Raw genomic sequence first — 14,322 nt, 5'->3', positions numbered from 1 at the left:
AATTTTCGCAGTATATCTACTTTTTTAGAAGATTTTTATTTGTATTTTCTGAAATCCAAAAACTTATTAGTGCGACTCGACTTGTATTTTATGAATTTATGGAACTAATTTAAAGAAACGCAGTGATATATTTTACTGCGCTGATTGCAAATGCCCACAGACATAATATTAATATTAATTGGTATTCTTCTGAATATTAAAATTATAACTCCTAGAAGATCTTAAGAATCAACTGAGTATTAGATACTTATAATTCATAATACAAAATTTCATTTGCTGTATGTTTATAAATTTTTCTGTGCATATACGTATATGTACGTATATTTTAATGTACTTTATCTTTAAATTTCTTTCTTTTAAAATAAGCCTTTGTTTTAAAAATATGTACGCACGTTTTATTATAAAAATAAAACTTCTCAAATCTTTAATTATCTAACCTTTCACTAAAGCAAATCACGAAATATAAAAATAACTAATCACACCATCATCATCTTTGTTCTACAAATAAATTTTCTCAAATTTAGTTCCAGATTCTACAAAAATTATTATGTCCTGTGTACAAATAGACCTTGTGGGATGAAATTTAAGAAAATTTATTCGCGCAGCAAAGATGCTGATAATGTGATTAGTAATTTTTACATTCTACGATTTACTTTGGTGAAGGGTTGGATAATTAGACATTTGCAAAAGCTTCATTTTTATAATAAAACATTTGAATAGAAGTATGATTTTGTATTTTAATATCCCAATGTTGATCATTACAAAGTTGCGTTATTTCTGTGACAAATAATGAACCTTTTAATACACTCAATGGAATAACGATATATTCAATGGTAAATAATAAAATTATGCGAAATTCATGAAATTTGACAAATGTCATAAAAATACTGATAAGCATAAATTCAGAATAAAGGAAACCCTAAGTCATGCCCCAAAGAGTTAGCTCCGCAGTTACGATATCGATTTATTGTAATCTCGAATTCCTATCGACAGAATATTCAATTGAGTATATCTCTTGCACGTCATCACGGATTAGAAAATATGCACGTACGATCTGTTACATAACTTCACGAAGATTGCGGGAAGACTGTAACACGAAGGTATATATTTCATTCGTGTTTTTCCTGGTGGTAAACTCCATCAAGTATATATACTTTAAGACGTTCGAGAGATTTATTGTCTTACTAACGATTATTTTTTAACTTATATTCCTTTTCTGCAACTTCGTTTGTTTATTTTTGTTTCACGGATTATCGACCAGCATACAAAATGATTTATGAAAACATTTGAAAGTATTTGAATCTATCATTAAAAATTTGTATGAACGTATTATCTGACGGATAATAAGGTTCGATGAATGTATCATCTATCGAATGATATTTATGTGTTATGACGCTTATGCACATTCATATTTTTCTGAATAATTACTGATGACAAGAATTACTAATTACTGATTGATTAAAACAATAGTAACTCGCGTATAAACCATTATCGTGATTATATTGATAAAATGTGCAACCGATTAAAATATGTATATAGAAGTTACAAGTTATTCACTGCAAATATACACTGATAATTAGTAAACAATTAATACATGGTATGCTAATAATAGTAGTCACTACCATATAATAAGCGTCAAAAGTCTGATGATCCCATTAAATGTGGAGACTTATTGATATAATGGGCAATCGAGTGTTTAAAACTTTGGTAATTTCCATGAAATGTATATACTTATATAAATATATGTAGTTTGAAATTCAAAATATTTTGTATAAGACTTATAATATTATACATATATTTGTCATAAAAATTTATTCAGATAAACTGAATATTTTTTCATATACGTTTTCCTGCATTTTTGAAATGATTTAATTTCAATATTCGTGGAAATTTAAATATAAATTGTGTTAGTTATATTAAATTAAGTTAAGAAATTGTTCATTTTTCATTTACCGATAAGAGTGTAATATCGAGATAGATATTAATAATAAATCTCATATTTCGTTTATTAAATCTAAAGCAGAATATTTACGTCATATAGCTTGATCAAGTCTTGACAGACTTACAGAGTTAATTAGTGTCTACCAACTAATGTATTACATAATGAGAAACTTGAATTTATTAATTTTAAAACAGTTATAAAAAACCGGATAATTCCACATAATCATGCTGCATTAAATCTTGAAGTTTGGAGTGCAGCAGTAAATAGGATGAAATATGTTATCAGTTTGAGTAACATTTTCATTTACAAAATGAACATAGTGGTAGTTGTGTCTTTTTTATTTGCATATTATTACCTATTACGGTGCTATATTAATATTACCACACAGACAGAGAAACGTCATGATGCAGACAGTTTTTACAATTATGTAATGTTGAGTGTATATGTATATATACATTCACTTCACAATAATATAAGTATCAATGATAGAAAATATTTTCTGTACTTGTTTGATGTTTTCATAATCTTCAGATAAATATAACTATAATAATAATAATATAATAATATAACTATAATAATAATCTGTAAACGAATATAATTACAAATTTTATAAAAAAGTTAGTATCTTTTAAATTGTGGTTTTTAACAAAATTTCTTTCTTACTCTGCTGTAAAATTAGTTAAATATTAAATTTAATGCTTACCGAGTAAGTATTTCCTTTTCAGTTATTAAACAAATTATAGTCTTAATTTCTTTCACGCTACATAATATATAATAAAAATATAAAAAAATTATTCTAAATTGCTTCAAATTAACAAAATTATCTTCTTCATTTTAACAAAATTGTATAGGCCAAACTTTTGTGCATTCTTTGTATAATCTTTTAAATTCGATTTTCACACTTTTTGCAACTTTTCCTTTAAGAATTATCACTGTTTAACAAGCTGTATTCTTCTGTGAATTGATCTTTGACGAAAATACATTGATATAATTACAAAATACAAAATTTCCATTTTTCTTTATCTGTTCTTTATGTTCATCTAGATCGGAAGTGCAGCATAGTCTTATTGCTAAGAAATAATATAATTAATAATTTTTTATTTTATTTTTATTTTAACTTTATAATTTGGGAAATATAAATTTTTTGCGTTTAAATCAATAGATTCCTTTCGAAACTTGTTTCCTTAACGTTTCTGCATTTTCACAATCAATGCACACGCGCATCAAGTAAAAAAGAAGACATACAGAAAAATGAAGATGCAATCGTGTCTTCATTTGCTATCTCTGCCATTTACCTTTCAACAGCATTTGAACTATCTTACCAAGTCTGTCTGATCTTCGCTTTAATACCACATGATTATCATCCATTCCGATGACTAATTATACGAAGTGAAATGCGTCTTGAAGGACGTGGAGAATCAAACGGTAAAAATGAACTTCTTCATCCCCTACGAAAAACGAAACGATCGAATCCGGATTAATCGTACGCTGAGATATGTGTAGCGTACAACAATCAATAATAAAAGGTCACATTGTTTATATTGTCCAAGTCCGTTAGTTCTATCTGATACTTTTTCATGTTGAAGATATGTAGAAATATGCGGAGTTCTTCATGCTTTTTATTTCTTCAGTAAAATTATATCGAACAGACTGTTAGAACGTAATGATTAAATGAAATTGACTGGAGAAAAGCAAAGCTACCATGAAGACAGTGATGAAACTTCAGTTTTCTTCAATATCAATTTATAATAAAAATATCAGAAATTTACTACCAATTATTACGAATTATTATAACATTCGTGTAATCTTCTGATATGAGTTTCAATTTGGAAAAAATGAATGGAAATCAAATTTAACGAAATATCAATTTAACGGTTGAGAGAAAACATTGTCAAAAGCATCCTCTATTTCATTTGTGTAATTTTTTAACGCAAAAATTATTTTAAGAGGAACTATAAATAGTAGCTAGAATACCTGAGCTATTTCTAAAAAAGGCAGATTTATGGACGAAGAAACAAGTTACAAACGGTTTCTTTATATTTTTGAATAGTAATGAACACTTCGTATCTTGATTTATTGCAAAATTAAAGTGAAACAAAGTAAAGCAAAGGCAAAGTAGGTAGAATATTCCGTTAGAAAGTCAGGTTTAGTCGATCACAAAGATTCGGACACTGTATAATTTTAATTTTAAAGCTCTATATTTTCAGCAAACGAAAAAGCACCAACAAAAATACGCTGTACGTAGATAACAGTAGAAAAGAGCTTTTGAATTATTATTTATTGTTTAATGCAAAATTAAAGTGAAACAAAGTAAAGCAAAGGCAAAGTAGGTAGAATATTCCGTTAGAAAGTCAGGTTTAGTCGATCACAAAGATTCGGACACTGTATAATTTTAATTTTAAAGCTCTATATTTTCAGCAAACGAGAAAGCACCAATAAAAATGTATTACATTATGTTATACTACGTTGTACGTAGATAACAGTAGAAAAGAGCTTTTGAATTATTATTTATTGTTGCTTAAATATTAAAAGAAACACCGAAGAAGAGATATTTTTTATAAAACTAAAACTAACATAACATAACATAAAACTAAAACTAACAACGGTTATTCACGAAAGTTTAATATTTAGTTAGGTAGCTCATATGTTTGATGACATAGCGTAAACGTTTTAGCGTAATGGAAATAAATTTTTTTATATAATTGACATTGATATGTTTTTATATTGCATTCCTCTTACAAATGTATTTTTAATTATACTTCAATATACCCGCTGTTTTACGATTTGACTTTTTCTTTCCGTTGTGTAATATTAGTAATTGTCGCATTTCAAAACTTGTATATCGGCTTTCGCTACTCACTCCGAACAAATCTTTAATCGAGCTAAATTATAGTTGCAATCTGAGCTCAGGCTTGAACGAAGTACTTTTTTACAAACGTTGTATACAAACAGTGACAATGCTTAGTGGAGAATTAAACTAAGAAGTTCCTTCATGTACGTCTTGTATTAAACTTTGAAACTTTTTGTGGCATTAGAATTCGCCCTTTGTCAATATTTCTTTCAATACTTAGACAATAACAAATAATAACACAGGGGTTCTTTTTCCATTGTTAGGTATGTAATGAAGTGTAACATAATATAATATACGTTTGTTGGTCCTTGTACGTTTACTACAGATACAGAGCTTAGAAATTGAAATTGTACAATGATCAAATCTTCTTGACACCGACTGCACGTACTTACGCCCTTTAAACAAAACGTGATAGAGATAAACAAAAAAGAACGGTAATTGTAATGCAAAATATTAGGTTGATGCATTTCAAATGTCGTTTGTCCAAAGGCCAGGTTCAACAAGACAATGCAAGACTATCATCAATGGTTATAGATTGCATCGAAGAAGAAGTAGAAGTGTGTTATAAATTATCTTCATACATTAAATATTACGAAGATTTATAATAAAAATATCAGAAACTTACTACCAATTATTATGAATTATCATAACATTCGTGTAATCTTCTGATATGAGTTTAAATTTGGAAAAAATGAATGGAAATCAAATTTAATGAAATATCAATTTAACAGTTGGGAGAAAACATTGTCAAAAGCATCCTTTATTTCATCTGCATAATTTTTTAACGCAAAAATTATTTTAAGGGGAACTGTAAATAAAAAAGGTAGAACAATTCCATGGCAAAAATTTTTCTGATTCTGGAACCTTAGTTACCTAGAGTTACAAATTTGAGACAAAACTACTTAATTATAATTTAATATGGTCTTGTAAACTTTTATTTGAAAAGTCGACATTTTATGTGCATTAGCCTAATATCATCGTTTAAGGTGTTCATGACTAAAGCTATAAAGGATTATATCAATTTATCAGGAATTGATTCTTCAACAGATTTCTTTCACAGTTGGATAGCACAGATCTGTAGGATAATCGTAAAATCCGAGGATTATGTAATAAAGTTTTATAAATTGGTTTGCGCGGGTCAGGAACTTATAAGAACCAGAGAAAGAGTGGAAAGTAAGCCCTGGAGGGCAGCGCGCGTTCGATTGCGCCACTCTACTCTTAAAGTTCTCTCTTGTGCACAACTGCGCTAAACTTGGAAACGGGTATATACAAGTGGCAATTATTAGAAGAACATTCGATATCTCGTTGCTGCGGAAAGGCTCGTTTAATCTACTTTTACGGGCCTCTAGTAAAACATGCCGGTCGGTTCGCCGATCTCGAAAGGCTGCGGCACGACGACGTCCGACGTCGATATCTCTCGCTTGGTCGATCGGATTTATGTTTCCTTTTGCCGATTTATGTCAAACTTTAATTAATAAGGAATCATTTTTTCCCTTATTTTATTATCAATGAAACTCTTTTTTTCAAATACATATTATGGTTGTTAGATATAGGGAAATGACTACGTACATAGAGTGAATCACGAAAGTATCCGAACATTCTTAGACACCTTTTATGAATACATTATCTATGTTACATAAAACATTTTTAAGTTTCATTAGCACTGTGATGAGATCTGAGTGTCTCAATGACAATGGTAAAGTTTGAAACAAACCTGAAAATAACACATATATACAAATTATGAAATATAATAAATATTAGAAGTATGTGTACATTTCATGTAGATCATAAAAGTTATTTAAGGTAACTACTTATGTTGCATATTAATTTTGTATTAAAAAAATATTGTATTCGCAGTAAATGTCTTGTAACTTTTATACACATTTTCAGATTAATTTCAAATATCGATATAATTATGGCAATCATGTGACACTGTAATGCTAATAAAATTTCAAAATGTTTCATATAATGTACACAATATATGCATAAAAGCTTTCTATGACGAGTGTTCAAGTAGTCACAATATAGCCACTATATATAGCTTTAATGAAAGTTTTAATGTTTATAGTTTTGAAATATTAAATTGTTCGTTATTGCATTATGAATCTTATTGAATAATAGGAGTAAGTGTACATATAAATGTGTAAGATATTAATCAACATCAATATTATTCAATAACATGAACAATATGAATAATGTTGAAGTTTGAGACTGATGTGCATATAACAAATGCTATCCAGCACAGTATATATAGATTTTAGGCGTACGTAAAATCAAAGCATTCAAGATTTCTGTTTAGAAGCACTAGAGATAATTAACCTAGAAATAAACGATGTGAAAGATTTAAATGCTAATTTCAATTTCACAGAACAATTAATTTGATAGAAATCTCTGACGTCCTGGGAAATAAAGATATAAAGTGTTAATATAAAAACTATCAGCCTATTACAGTGCAAATGAAATCTGTATTGAACAAATAAGAAATAAACTAAATAGGTTTAAAGAATCTTAATAATTAAGTATCTTTAATGTTCTGTATACAGATTGCTTCAAATATCGAGATATCTGAATCAAAATTAAGATTAGATTAATCAACAATTTTAAAAAGTTTCAAATCAGATGTCTTATATTATTGTATATAAAACTTACAAATGTTTATATATTATTTCTTTTTACTACGATCCAAAAATTGCTACATTATGATTGAACAGTTGAAATTATAGTTCTCTAGTTTAACTCTTACTCGTTAACTTAAGTTTTATCATTTTCTTTCTATTTTTTTCTTATTAATTTAGAATATTAAACATTATTTCATAAATGTCTATATAATATAGTATAATTTTACTTAAAAGGTAAAAACACAGGGAACTTTAAATATTTCAACATATCTTCAAAAATGAAAAGATACTAAATAAGACATTTTAACTAAGATAGACAGTATGCATACTCGATATATGTATGTATATAAGTAGCATTAACTAACCAATTAAGTATGATAACAACATAACATTTAATTAACTATTTATAAAAATAAGTGAAATATCTATTAAAGGTAAAAAGATGATGTAAATAATGAAAACTGGTAGATATTGGAATCATGTAGATATGAACGCGACTGACAAAGTTTTCATGTTCTGTGAGCTAAGAAATCGAATGTTTAGGAATAATGGAGTTCAATAAGTAACAATAGACGTCATTAATGTCTGTCTCTGAATGATAACGGCGATATCAGTCTTATGTTTAGTATTATGCATGAACGGTATTCTATGAACAGTGGCGCCGTTCGCTAAATGTTTTATCTCGGCTGCTAACTTTTTTTTTTGTACGTGGAGAAATCCTCATAGACACTTTGCTGCTGCTAATAATCGATAACGGCAGAGTAGTGTCGGATTTTTACTGAGTAAAACTCCACGATGACCATCCTATGCGTATGACAGGAGTGCTCCAGGAACCTCTTATGAATTGTCTTCAGTTACAGCCTCTTCCCGTGTCCTCTTGTTCGAGCCAGTCCTAATGATTCTCCGACTGTTGAATTTGGAGCTAGGAGGGGGGGCATTGCCCCTAGCGCCATCCCCTCTTCTAATCGCGGCCCGCTGGGACGGTGGTGAGGCGGCTCTGGGCAGCCTGACTGCCATCCCTCTTCGTCGCGTCACCCTACAAGGGTGAGAGTTCTTCCCTCTTTCTCTCCCTGTTCCCTCCTTTACGAGCATAACCTCCTCGCAGAAGAAGTGGACAGCCTCGTAAAAAAAATTTTTTTTTTTTTTTTTTTACGTGGAGGAAATCTTCATAGACACCTTCTCGCCACCCTGTGCGTGGGGCGGGGGACACAGGGCGGCAGCAGAAAGTAGTGCCGGATTCTTACCGGCTAAAACCTCCACTACGTTGAGTATAGTAGACCAGCTGCGAGTAATCGTCAGCCCTGGAGTAGCCTTCACACTTCTGCAAATACATTCACCAAGGCGAGGATTCGAACTCGCTACGCATTGAATTTTAGTTCGAGACCTCAACAAGCGTAGCTGGCTGCCCCACTGATATATCCTACCTAAATAGGTACTTAGTACCTAAAATGCAAGCAAAAGTGAATCCTCAAACTTTCACATTTCAATTCTGCTTGCATTTTAGGAAACAAAATATATTCGTTATGTTTTAAGAAGACGTTTAAAATGAAATTGAGAGGAAAAATCATGCATACCATTTTTTTTCTTTTTTATACTTTGTTGAAATTTGAGATTTTGTTAACATTAGAAAAACAGAATTAGGTCGAGAACAGCCAAGAGAACGCATCAGGATTAATAACGTCCCACTGATAAATTATGAACGAAACAATTAGGACGAAAACCACTCGTTTAATGAGTTGATAGAAAAAAATGGCCTTCTACATATCATGTAAGATTTTCAAACAATTCGACTTTATTTAATGTTCCGTATTTAATAACGTTCCACATATAATTATGGCTATATATAATTTGGTTAATGAATTGGCAGAGGAAGAAAATAGCATACTAAGTACCTATTTAGGTAGGATGTATCAGTGGGGCAGCCAGCTACGCTTGTTGAGGTCTCGAACTGAAAGACAATGCGTAGCGAGTTCGAATCCTCGCCTTGGTGAATGTATTTGCAGAAGTGTGAAGGCTACTCCAGGGCTGACGATTACTCGCAGCTGGTCTACTATACTCAACGTAGTGGAGGTTTTAGCCGGTAAGAATCCGGCACTACCTTCTGCTGCCGCCCTGTGTCCCCCGCCCCACGCACAGGGTGGCGAGAAGGTGTCTATGAAGATTTCCTCCACGTAAAAAAAAAAAAAAACTTTTTTTTTAGGAGGCTGTCCGCTTCTTCTGCGAGCAGGTTATGCTTATAAAGGAGGGGGCACGGAGGGAAAGAGGGAAGAACTCTCACTCTTGTAGGGTGACGCGACGAAGAGGGATGGCAGTTAGGTTGCCCAGAGCCGCTTCACCGCGGTCCCAGCGTCCGCGACTAGAAGGGGGGATGGCACTAGGGACAATGCCCCCCTCCTAGCTCCAAATTCAACAGTCGGAGAATTATTAGAACTGGCTCGAACAAGAGGACGCGGGAAAGGGGTGCAACTGAAGACAATTCATAAGAGGTTCCTGGAGCACTCCTGTCATACGCATAGGATGGTCATCGTGGAGTTTTAGTCGGTAAAAATCCAACACTACTCTGCTGTTACCGATTATTAGGAGCGGCGGAGAGTCTATGAGGATTTCTCCACGTACAAAAAAAAGGCAGGATGCATCAGTCGGAAGATTTATTAGTATTTAATGAGGAACATGCAAAATCAACTTCTTCCAAGCGAATAGTTATTGATAATTACATACAGAGGCGGATTTGAAGCGCATATTCTAGATGTTTAATGGAAATCAAGGAATCAGGAATAACAACGATTAATGAGGTCACGTGCTAATTCAAGGCTAACCGATAACACGAGTAATCGTCTTATTATATCGTAGATACATCAAGTTATGTCATAATCTGAAAACCGATTTCCATAGAATTTTTATTACCAACTCGTCAGCTGATTAGAGATTTCGATGCTGACACACCAATCATGTCACAATTATGAATAATGATAGACAGAACAAATTCAATCGAGCACCATACTTTTGACCACGTACATATGACAATAACAGTACACAGGAAATACGACAATAAAAAATTATTCGTAAGCGTCTATGAAAATTTACCAAAGATGCATTAACAATATGAAGAGCTAAAGGAACAATCAACTGTCAATGACTGATAGTATACTAGCGCCGTGTGTAACTTATCTATTTATGTATTTCTTTAATTACATGCTACCATTATTTTTGTATTTTTCAAATATTCGAAGCCATCGATAACAAAATCATGTTTTATGAGTTCTTGTTCGGAACTAGCTGGTTGTTGTACATAGTGTTAATTCTTTGCACTCAGAATGCCAATTACGCTGTCACGATATTTTTGCTGTTATGGATATGAGTTTTATAATTTTATAATCAATTCATGTAAATCTTTTAGACATTGCATTTATAATACAAAGCTGATGATAAAGCCTCGGAAAATCAGGGGGCACTTTATTTTTCTCAAAATGAAACATTTTATTTTGGAAAAAATTTCTTAAATAAAAGTGTATAATAATTCCGGGAACGAATTTCTTTTCATTATTACTCGTCTGAGTAATTATTAATAATAATTTAAATAACTTAATCTAAATTAAATAATTGAAAATTGGTAATAATTAAAAACATTTTGAGATATAAACATATATTAATACAATGATATACATGAGTATATGTATAGATGACAAAAACTAACGTTTCTTAATCATAGCAAACTGATAAACGAAATAAAGTAATCATAAACTTTCTGCCAGAAATTCGCGTTTCAATTAACGAGTTGATGAAAAGAAACGTTGAAATGGTTTCCAAGTGCAAAGCGTTAATATTTGTTCCACTAATCTGAAAGAAGTTCTACTATATTACTTCAGACCAAAGCTGAATCACCGAAAAATGATTTCCATCGCGCAGATGAAGCGTACAACTATAAGAATGCACAGTAGAACTCCATTTATTTGAACACGTGATGGGCAAACGATTCATTTAAGTTCATTAATTTTCTTCTCTATCTATTATTTTTCATTCGCAGGAATTCATATTCGGATTAATGGGGTCAGTTAATCGACCATTAACGAAAATGTCATGTGAGTAAATAATGGAGTTCTACCGTCGTAATTGCCTGAACTAAAACGCTTATTTCCAGAACGTACGTAGCCATGATGAACGGAGAGGGGCACAAACGATAACTATTTAAACATGACAACAACGCATAGCTTTTATCACTTACTCTTGAACAGCGGAGAGATTATAGTAATTCCCTTGTTGTTGTTGATGATGATGATGCTGGTAGAGTTGGGTATCGGACGACAAGATCGTTGAGACTACCCGACCGCGGTTATCGTGAACACGATGTTCCTGGTGAATACGCGGATGAAGCTCCTCCAACGAAATGAATTCCTGTGGCTCCTGACTCGGGTGGAGGAGCTGCGTATAACTCTGTGCCATTTCTTGGGCCACCATCTCCTGATCCGGTGTTCCACGAAAGTATAGAAAATCTTCCAGCTCCTCCTGCTGACGTTGTTGCTGATACTGTTGTTGTTGTTGTTGCTGAAGTTGCGGTTGTTCTTGGCGATAACGATGACCTGGAGAATGTTGCTGTTGATGTTGATGGAGGCCGCAGGTATTCACGCAGGTGCCATCGCCGACCATAACATCGTTCTCCACGACACCACCGCTATCTGGCAGTAATCCACCCTCGTCTGAAGATTCATAAAGCCGTGTTCTTTTACCCGGATTCTGATTTCGCTACGGCCGCGTCCTAAAGTGGTTGCAACATGCGAATAGATCGGGACAAGACGAGTTCACGTGTTCGTGGAACGTGAACGATGCGCGTTTGAATCTCTTTGACCGAGCCATCGGAATGTCCCTATAAGGGAATCGTTTTATCGCGCTAAAGAATACTTTTCAATCTCGATATCAACGACTCTGCTCGGAGCAAATGGTCGAAGATTCCTCTCCTCGTCGATCTATTTTAACGAAAACAACGATGCAACGACAGGAGTGACAATGAAACGACGATTTAAGGACGGAAAGAATTAAAATTTGCATGCAGGCGAATTTGATAGTAATCGGTTTTCTAGTTCGAAAACTGGAATGGAATCGATTCGTATCACATTAATGAATAGATCATGCAAAAATTAAAAGAATTCGAATCTTGGATGGTTGAAAAATTATGGTAATGGATTCGTGCCACGTTAATGAATGCGCCACTCAAAAACTAAAAGAATTAAGATTATTATTAGAGATTATAGTAACCTCTTTATTGTTACTGTTAATATAATGATCTTTATATTGTAAGGAAAACTACCAATGGTTTTAATCAACAAGAACTTGGCATAATTTGTACATCGAACTTTTCTTCGAATCCGCACGCAGTCAACGATGCCATAAAATTTCTCGTACTAGGAGCTACATTTTTTAAGAGCGATGAAATTTATTTAACAATCTTTGATTCTAATTTACGAAAGATGACTTTTTAAATTGCACGCCTTACACATTTACAGGTATTTTAAATAATTCGTTTAAATTATTTGATTCACCGAATCGCAATAAATATTCTTTGAGTTCTTATCGCCAACCTTGTTGCACGCAATTAAGGAGAAATAAATATGCTAATGATATATTATGCATTTACTACTAAATTATGTAATGAATTATGTAATAAATGATCTCTACACAATTAATTAATTTTACGTATAATTATTACTATTTAGAATTGATGAAACTATGGACCATATTATGGACGCTGTTTTTAAACACGAAGAAGATTAGTCATTTTTCTTGTTTCCAACTTTCTTCCCTTTTTGCTTACTATTCTTGGGCGTATCTCCAACTCAATTATGATCGTGTTTATTTAAAAAACTTCTGAACTTTGAAAATAATCTTAAAACTTTTAAAATTAATAATAACATAAGTAGAAACTATCATATTTTATTATAATACACAAAATTGGGACTGTAGTTCTCGACAAAGGTAATGGTATATGTATATTGTAATGAAATTAAATAGTTTATTATAAAAATAGAATAATCTCAAGTGGAAATTCAAATTATATTAATAAAACAAAAAGGTTAGTGCCATATTATTAACAGAGATCAAATCATATAAAGTGAATTCAAGATAACGCGAAACAATCGCAACTGGAAAAGAAGAACAAATTGTCGAAAATACAATAAATGAAAGAGATTAAATATTAATAATATATAAGAGATAAATTAATACATGACGAGCATTGTGTGATAGATCTGCTCAAAAAGCCGAAATTTCAAGCCGAAATTCATGTAAATTATTATGCGTTCGGTTAGCAAAGAAACATATATTGGTTCTTGTACTTTCACAATCTGGTAATTATAGAACAGGATGAAAATATCGCCTGGCCTGTAGCGGAATAATCATGCAAAACTGTATTTGTATGTTAAAGTAAAAACAATGCTGCATTTCGATATTATTGTTTCTCGAAGAAATAAACTTTATTCTATTGGCCTCTTTAACAAATAATTAACAAATAATTTCTCACGCGTTAGGAAATGCCAATTTTCTGCATCTGCGGATGGCGGAAATAGAGAACCAGACTTTTGACATTAGGTTGTCGTACGATGATTAACAAGAAAGAACTAAGTGAATATTCCAAGCCGATTGTAATCGTTTTCGATATGAAACAGCATGTCGCTTAAGGATTGGGGTTAACGTTACAGTACACCGTTAATTTTTCTAGCATACGGGATTTGTACGCCATCCAATTTTTCGAATTTAGAGTGATCCTAATTTTAATACACATGTGGTTGTATGAAATGAATGCGAGAATCGAGAAAACAAAATGATAAAATTTACGAAATGGTAGATAGAATATTTCCACTAACGAGTACAACGCTTTGCATGTATGAAGAATGTTATGATCAATTATAATACTCATTAAG

At 32.0% G+C, this 14,322-nt stretch overlaps 1 protein-coding gene and 1 long non-coding RNA gene across 18 annotated transcripts in view; one reads left to right on the top strand and one right to left on the bottom strand.

Moving 5' to 3' along the window:
• Positions 1 to 14,322, top strand: part of LOC126918090 (uncharacterized) — a 702,612-nt gene that overhangs the window by 404,250 nt on the left and 284,040 nt on the right. The window lies entirely within an intron of this gene.
• LOC126917565 (protein cycle) overlaps positions 1 to 14,322 on the bottom strand; it is a 366,148-nt gene that overhangs the window by 68,350 nt on the left and 283,476 nt on the right. For all 11 annotated transcript variants that reach the window (XM_050724557.1, XM_050724635.1, XM_050724626.1 and 8 more), the window contains one exon: positions 11,634 to 12,105. In XM_050724557.1, the coding sequence (XP_050580514.1) occupies positions 11,634 to 12,105 (472 nt within the window). The remainder of the gene's footprint in view (positions 1 to 11,633; positions 12,106 to 14,322) is intronic.

The sequence above is a fragment of the Bombus affinis genome, chromosome 1 (genome assembly GCF_024516045.1).
Source record: "Bombus affinis isolate iyBomAffi1 chromosome 1, iyBomAffi1.2, whole genome shotgun sequence".
Classification (NCBI taxonomy): Eukaryota; Metazoa; Arthropoda; class Insecta; order Hymenoptera; family Apidae; genus Bombus; species Bombus affinis.
Note: the sequence above shows the minus strand (reverse complement) of the source record. Positions and strands in the feature narration are given on the sequence as shown.